This window comes from Homalodisca vitripennis, chromosome 2 (genome assembly GCF_021130785.1).
Source record: "Homalodisca vitripennis isolate AUS2020 chromosome 2, UT_GWSS_2.1, whole genome shotgun sequence".
Taxonomy (NCBI): domain Eukaryota; kingdom Metazoa; phylum Arthropoda; class Insecta; order Hemiptera; family Cicadellidae; genus Homalodisca; species Homalodisca vitripennis.
Window position 1 is genome coordinate 225,586,581 of NC_060208.1, and position 8,894 is coordinate 225,595,474.

At 32.5% G+C, this 8,894-nt stretch overlaps 1 protein-coding gene across 5 annotated transcripts in view; it reads right to left on the reverse strand.

Annotated features, from left to right (window-relative positions):
• Positions 1-8,894, reverse strand: part of LOC124355451 (arginine/serine-rich coiled-coil protein 2-like) — a 29,753-nt gene extending 20,859 nt beyond the window's left edge. For 2 of the 5 annotated variants that reach the window (XM_046806595.1, XM_046806594.1), the window contains exons 1-2: positions 1,885-2,116; positions 132-454 (exon numbers count right to left, since the gene is read on the reverse strand). In XM_046806595.1, coding sequence (XP_046662551.1) covers positions 132-454; positions 1,885-1,978 — 417 coding nt within the window. In that variant the 5' untranslated portion in view covers positions 1,979-2,116. Of the gene's footprint in view, positions 1-131; positions 455-578; positions 3,353-8,643 lie in introns of those variants that run through there. The other 3 variants (XM_046806593.1, XM_046806596.1, XM_046806592.1) reach the window with 3 other exon arrangements.

Consider the following 8,894-nt stretch of genomic DNA (forward strand, 5'->3'; position numbering starts at 1 on the left):
ATAAATAAATAGCTTATAAATGAATCTGCATTTTTTTTACATTTCTAAAACCCTAAGAAAACCATAATTTTTTAGAAGAAAATCGGAAATTTTAAGAGTTTATAAAACAAGTGTTATTGAAATTAACTTACTTGATATTTTAAATATGCTGAACGCAGTTCAGATATAACATTAATCAGAGCTTTGTCTTTTCTATGATCCCATTCATTAAGACTTGGGAGGAGATCCTCCATGGAGTCTAGAGTGAGAGAGTAGTAGAAGTCAATGTCATTGAGATCAAAGTCGGGAGGACAGTTCGGCAGGGAGCAGTTGAGCAAGACCTCCCAAGTCATAAACTGATCTGTGACGGGAATCTTCAATTTAAAACGATCATCGATTGCTATATTAAGTCTTTTTTCCAATGCAGGCTTGCCTGTTGACAGTTGAACTAATTCTATTTCTCTGGCACATATACCTGCAAATACAATGTCAAGTTAAAGTATCTGTAGACAGTATTTTGCATCACCACGCTCTTCTTTTTGTCCTCGCTGCAGAGTAAAGCTTTTATTTCACATTTTGGGTTGAAAAATTCACATATATCCTGTGCTATTTTAAGTATTTATTTAATACAACTTAAAAATAATGATACAAACAAAAAATATTCATGGCTCTGAATACAATGCCCAATTGTTTAATTTCATGGTGTACCAAATCGTAATACATGTTATTGACTAAATTTGCGTAACAGAACATTTTACAGTTTCTTGTGAAATTCCCAAAATGAATTTTATTTACACGGATGATATTTACAAATTTAATTTAAATAAGATCACAAAGTGTTATAACAATATATTCTTATTATTCCTTTTTTCATAAAAGTGAGTACATCCTGTTTTCACTTTTCAATATTAACGTTTTGCAATGTCTAGCAAAATCTAGATCATATATCGAATTACTTAATGATCAAATTAGCACATTAAAGAATACAAATCTGATTGCAGAGAAGAAATAATTAAAACAATGCCAATAATGCTAGTTTGGATTAATTAGATTTTCATTTACTTCTTAAATATAATAAGATCACAACTACGATAAGAAAATCATGGAAATACATTCTTGCTAATAAATTGTTTACGTTAGACCTAAGTTTAAAATAAAGTAAAAATCTTTATATCACTGTAATGTTTATTTCTACCATCCTTAGATTATTATTCTTAATGGTAAATTTGCACTTTATAGTAAAAGATTTTTTCTACTGATCATGCTGGCAGTTAATATTTAAATATACATAAATTACAATAAAATATTGTTTCTTGATATAAAGAAAGGATGTAAAAAGCTGTCCATCCTTTTATGATTCACTAAATGTCTGAATAGTTGACAAATTAGAATAACTTTTAATATAAATCATCATTCAGGCAGCTTCCAATTTTTTCTATGGAACTGATGTTCAGCTTAAAAAGAATTTAGTCTTAGTTTTTTTATATTATTTTTGCTTATTATATTCATGAAAAATCTAAATCAGATACATTTTCACTATTAAAAATATTTCTATTTAAACCTCCTTGTCATGACTGTACAATAGCTGAATATTGTATAAAAATGGATACCTAACAATAACAGATAGTACAGCACAGGCCTACAACAACCATGGTAACAAGAGATTTGGCCTTCCTTTAGTAACTACCACATTACAAAATACAACTTGTCAGACTCCATTACATATTTCATGATATTTATGATTTGGTACAAAAATGAAAAGTAAAAGTTTTTACATACTTTATGACTAAATCAGTTGTATTCATTGCAATACCACATTTAATCTACATTATTTTCATATCATACATTAATAAAACACACAAACAAGCGTCCATCAAAGGTTTAAACAAGAAATGTAAATCTTACACTGTTTGGTGTATTTACACTCAACGGGGAAGGTGAACTCCAAACCCCAAGCCAAGTCCACGGTGGGTATGAGTCGACACTCTAGCAACTTCATATTGTTTTTCCATTGAATTGAACATTTCTTCTTGTTTTTGAATCAACTCTGAGCTTTTCTCTGTTGGCCCTTCATCTTTCCCCGAATCTTTGATACCCATCAAACGTTTGAATTTTGCTGTAAGTTTTCCATCCTGATCTTGGGAAAATGTTGTTCCTTTCCAAACACTCTCTGGTCCTGCACCATCAGGCTTTATAGTTGTCTCTTCTTCTTTCTTCTCAGTGGATGACTCTCCCTCTTGCTTTTTATTCCCCCAAATAAGTCTACGCTTCTGCATTTGTTGAGCGTACTTCAATGGATTTACTCCAGCTGGATTGTAGTAGCTTGGAATTGAAAAACCAGAAGCATTCCCACCGGCTTCTCCTAGTACCTGACTATCAGGAACTTTCAATTCAATTCCAAGTTTTTCTAAAATGTTGAGTTTATTAATCTTTTTTTCATATAATCTTTTTGATCGATCAAAACTTCTAGACCGGCTCCTTGATCGTTTACGTGGGCGACTTCTAGATCTACTTCTTGAATGACTTTTCTTGCTACTTTTCTCTCTTGACCTTCTCTTTGAATGGCCATATGATTTACCTTTATAACTTGGGCTTCTTGACTCATGGCGTGACTTTTCTACGCGTTTTTCCCTACTTTTTGATCTTTCTCTTCTTTTATCTTTGATTCTTTCCCGACTCTTGGATCGATCTCTTTTTTTATCCCTACTTCTAGATCTCTCTTTTTTCTTATCTCTATTTGGGGAACAGCTTGGTTTTCTTTCTCTACTCTTTGAATGTCTCTTCCTTCTATCTCTACTTCTAGATCGCTCTTTTCTTCTTTCCCTACTTTTAGACCGTTCCCTTTTACTGAAATTTTTAGAGTGATCATATTTAGAACTTACCTTTGAGTCAGAATCAAGTTTAACATCCTTGCTCTTGGACCGACTGTTTCTAGAATCTTTACTTCGAGACCTATCACTTTTCTTATCGTTACTGCGTGATCTATGTCTTCTCCTTTCTTGGCTTTTTGATCTTTCTCGGTCTTTCGTTTTAACACTAGTATATTTTACATCATTACTTAAATGAAGGGCTCTGGGGGAAACTGAATTGACATCAGAATCTTCACTATCTGATAATTCTTCTTGTTGGATTTTGTATCCTATATCTAATCTCATTTTACCGACATTACCCAAAGGAAGGATCGGACGAGGCTGCTCCTTCGACTTCTCATCGTGTTTAGTCTTGGTCTCATTGTTACTGCTCTCACTGCTAGTCGAAGAACTCGATGAGGATGAAGAAGAAGGACTTCTTTTCCGCTCCTTTTTGTGTGATGATTTTTCGCTCATCTTTATTAACAGTTTTTTAAAAGAAATATTGGAAACTTCTTAATCATCTGAAACATCCAAGAACAAAATACATAGTACAACGACAAACAGATCAGCACAGGTATATTAGTAATGTTTATATTTAATCCAAATAGAACAAAAATAACATTATATTCAAAATATGAAATGTATATCTATATTACACTTCTACGAGTCAGTACTGAAGATGTAAGTGAATTTGAGAAAGGTAAGAGTACAGTAGAGCGTCAATAATTTAGACGAGAAAAAAATCAAATCAGGTGAATATAAGTGTTAAAATGGCTATACCACTACAGATAAGAACTGTGGGCAAGTTGTTTGTTGTCACAGGTGCATTTTAAACTGCCATCCTCCTGGTCATCAGTAGCTTTTAACATTTACCCTTGAGCCCGATTGCAAGCACTATGCTATTGTTAACTGAATAACTACGTTATTTATGTACAGTTGTATTACTGCTGTTCAAAAAGTCCATAGATTAAAAAAAAATGTAGACATTTTTTCATGATTTTACAAACAAAAATTCCAACCTGTAGATTTTATTTGTAGGATTAAAAATAATTAAGTACTACATTATGGGATTGTTTGATTTGAAATTAATAAAGACACGTTATAAAATACTAAAAGAACATCTACAAAAAAATATATTTATATTACTTCGCTGTCCAAAAAAATACTCTGGAAGTGCAATTGGGCTGTACCGTAATATATTATATCTTTGTAAATAAAAATAAAAAACAAACTTAAAAATTTGATTTTTTCATCCACTCTACTTTCTCAACTGTAAAAATGAAATATTTAGATTTTTTGAAAGTTGAAGATGTCCATCAGTCTTTTCTTAGAATTATTTAGAAAATCCAAACATTCTTAATTAAGCCTTATTATTAACGCTCTATTGTAAAACAAAGGAATAATTCCTAAGAAATTATGATTTTGTATAGTTCTAACCTAATTTACAGATGGACCAATAGTTATTAAAGAGTTATATATCTACATTTTAATATGACACTGTAATAAGATAAAAATATATCCGTCTACTTTCCATTTGAACCTAAACAATACAACTGCTGTAAAAACCTAAATGATTACCACCTCTGATCTCAAATTACCTAGAAAATTCACCATCTTTGGAGATAAAAACTACCAATAAAACAATTCACTATAAAGATAGAAACTGTGGAAGAATAACACAAAAGAATGCAAAGAAACTCAGTATGCAATTGGTTAATCTATATTTCCTGCTCCAATTCTCGTTTGAATGTTGATTACCTTGTTAAATTATCCCCTCCTCTTATCTCTATTCATCCTTAGTTATCCCCCTCCCCACCTAAAAACCTGATTTCTCCCGGGTCCTCTAGATCGATGGACTAACTGTTAATTATTAACATAAATTCAAACATGTTAATTATTTTCTGGAAATGAAAGTATACATAGTATTTTAAGAGGTTGTTAAAAGTAGTTTTAAATCATTTTTGGTAACGTGGTTAAAGTAAACAATATCCCATGTTTCATCTCAAATATATTTATAAAAAATCACTTTGTAATATGTTTCAATCATAAAAAAAATTTAAGTTGATACAGTGAGTAAATAATTACACAAATCATGTCTGAAGAAAGTAGCACAGAACCCGTACTGTTCATCATGCACTCTTTCCCTTATCCTTTCTGATGAGATCTTCATACAAGCCAGGCACTCATGGGGATGCGTGGAATAAAGCTAAAAACTAGAGATGTGTTATCATCAAGTATGCAGCAGCTACTCATAAGAAATAGCATTCCATTGTAAAATAATATATATGAAACTTTTTTCCACTCACAATATTTTTGTATTGCCGAAGAAAAAAATGGAGATAACTTTCTAAACAAAATGGATTTAGTATTAATAAGTTTAGGGAAGTTGAACAAGCACATGATTCTTGGCATGGATGTAAATATACATGGTTGACTATGAATATTGCGTATTTTAGTTCCTGCTCCAGACACATGGTTTATTAGTTGTATACCAATGAAGCCGTGAAAATTAGTCTCTAGGAAGCAGTGAGTGACTTACAAAATGACTTACTACCTTTTTTAAAATAGATACTAGTATTGATGATGTTTTTCCTTTGGAAGTATTTGAAACTGCTCTTACAGGTACCAGGGGTAGTAGCAAACTCCATACTGCTGATAAATCTTGGTATATCCCAAGACTAACCCAAGTTACAATCTTGGTTCTTGCACCTCCTGGGTAGTAGAAGAGGTGTAACGTTTGGCAGCAAAAACATGACACGGACACAAAACTTTTTTAATTCATCTTCTTCTGGATGGACGAGACAATTACCAAAAATAAGCAGGGCATTTTGAGGCAGTTTACTTTTTTTAATAAAAGTTTTCACTGATGGCACGTATATTTCATGAAACCATTCCTTAAACAGTAACTGAATCATCCATCTCTAGCATGCATTTTTGTAATCAACTGGCAGGTTGACATTTTTAAAGACCCTGAGGTTTTTTGACGTACCCATCACCAATAACTTCAATTTATGTGTGCCAGTTGCGCTAAAACTGGGCATAAATATTATTCTGTTCTTGGCCAGTTTTTGTCTCAGAGCACTTGCACAAAACACAGTGAACGAATGTCTTCTTGGGAAAAAAAACCCGGTAAAATGAAACACTCTCACCTGCTTTATAGACTTGATTGGGAGTTAGGTCTAGTTCCTAAATAATTTCCTTAAACTTTTCCTTGAATGGTTTGACTGCAGCAACATCACATGATAAGTTTTTTGCCCGTCGTACTTAACAAATAAATTCCAAAACTCTTTTTGAATTTTTCAAACCATCCTTCATTTGCTTTGCATCCATCATTTTTCTCCATTATTTTCTCAGAGAATACCTTTACCTTTTCTGTAAGAATCTCCCGTGAAATTGGTGCATGCTTGTTTCATTCTTGAAGAAACCAAGCATATAGGCTGTTCCTAACCTGAGGAAATTTGCCCTTTTTCAATGTTTTCCTGGCACTTTTCACACTGCCACTGCTTTTGCAAAAACACTTCACTGTTCTTCTGTGTGTCATGTATCGTTGTGCAACTGACTCCATATTCATTTGCGAGGTTAGTAAGCTTATCGCCTTTATCAAGTCTGTTAAAAATCTAGTTCTTCTGAAGCAGAGTTAAAGTTATTCAAAAACATCAACATTAACTCAATTCCTGTGTATTGTAAGAATAAAAAAAGCTTAGATGGAATGCAACTTGTTCAAGGAATGGTTCAATCACCAATTTGTCCCATGGTTCAATCACCAATATGTCCCTAAAGTGATGGCATTCAATAGAGAAAATTGATTAAGTAATCATTCTCTACTCTTTATAGACAATACACCGTTCCACACAGAAGAAATGAAAAACTTGTCTATGGAGACATCAAAGAAATGTTATGCCACCTAATTTTACTTCAATTCTTCAGCCTATGGACCAGGGTGTGTTGCAGGACGTTAAACAAAAATAAAGAAAAATGCTGCTTCGTACCTTACATAAAGAGGATGAAAATGAACTCATAATTCTTCAAAAACTTAAGAAAACTACAGTAAGAGATGTGATTTACTGGGTAGCTGAAGCGTGGGATAATGCCAATAAAGGAGCAATATAAAAATTGGTGGAAAATCTCTGGCCTACATTGGAATTTGTTGAAACAACTTTTACACCCTAGTTAAAGACTGTGAACTTCTTCCACTACTCAAGCAAGTCCCTGGCTGTGAAAAAACAAAAGAAAGCTATATTGAGGAGAGGTTTGCTGTTGTAGATGAGTATGGAGACAAAGACATCAAGCAATGGTGCACGGCTCATCAGCTCAGATCGACTCAGAGGTAAGCGAAGAGGAGGTGAACGCTAAAACTAAACTCGTATTACACTCAGATACGGCTAATGCTCTTGACCTCACCTTATGATACATCAAACAACACGCTTCATCAACACCAAATGATGAAGATTTAAGTGGCGATGGCAAAACATTGTATCCTCAAGTTGATCCACTGCACTTAATCAGAAAAAAAACACTGAATTTACTTCTTATATGTAAGTAAATTAGGTTAGTGTTTTCCTCAAACCTAGGCTCTAAGCACAGGTATGACTTTATTAAAGTTGCTTGTACAGAATATTTTGTATAACAATAAATGTATTTTCACAGACATCTTTTTTATTTCTACAGTTTTAAAGTTAGAAATTGGAGATTTCATGATTATTTTTATTTGTAACAGATATTTAAAAACCGGTATTTCTCTGAACTCTGTTTGGTATAGCGGAGTTCAAAATAGTGGGACTCTACTGTATAACCAACAAAATTACAGTATATATATATATATATATATATATATATATATATATATATATATATATATTATATGGTTGTGAAAACTATCTATTTATTAAGAGTAAATTGTTACTGCAGAACTAAAAAAGTGCCAGTAATAACGTTCAGTAATTGAAAAACAATAAAATATTACGTGAAATGAATTTTAGCCAAGTGATTTTCCAATAGGTTACTCAGAGACAATCATTTATCAATAAAGAGATAAGTTATGTCTTTATTCTAAAATATATTTATTTGCACTATTGCGATAGTCAACAACACACTAGCACAAATATGACATTGAAACATGAATAAAATTTAAGGTAGAAAGATAAAAGTATTGGAATCCTTGAAGATTGAACTACAAGATCAGCATGATTTCCTGAATGCTTCTCTCAATGCAAAGTTAGATTATTAGCCTAGTGCATTTACATTTGAACCTTCAAATAGCCACAGTATATGACATCAACCTATACTATGCAGCCAGAATGACTTGAGTATTCACAAACTTCAATACAGTACGAATTACAAATAGCCTTGAAATATCTTCTTGCAGATAAAGTCACTGTTATCCTGAAACAAACTGGGAAAATGTATAATAATTAGTTGAGCACATAAAACTAAGGCCTAAGCTGTCAGTATGCATCATATACGAATCAAAATTGCTGCTCGTCTCCTTATGTACTCGTAGTTAGTTTACGTATTATACAACTTTTTCATATGACACATAGCCTATTAAATCACTAGGCCTAGTAAGTCTACTAAGTGTCAGACCTTTTAATGGGACCTCATTCATCCACTAGCATAGCCTACTAGGCTATAGACAAATTCTAAACCAATGGGCTAAACCAAAGAATCCATGCTAAATCAATGAATATGTATTTCATAAAAGATCAGTAGGCTAAAAGTTTAACATGATGCAGTGCAAACATTGGGCCAAGTTAGAAGCCTAAATTGTTCCTTAGTACTTAGGCTTATTCTACTGATAGGAACATTCACTTACCAATTTTAGCACATAAAACATCTTTTATGAGATGTTCAAGTGATGAACAAACTGTATCACACATGACTATAAATAATTCTTTCTTTAAACACAGCTCCAAATAACAGACTTGTGAAGTTTAATATCAAAATTACAGGCTCTAAAGAATTACACAACTATTTTCAATCTAATTTCTGGTTCTCAGTTTTGCACTTTCAGTATCCAATTGTACACAAAATGTGACGGTATCATACCTTTAGAATGACGACCAT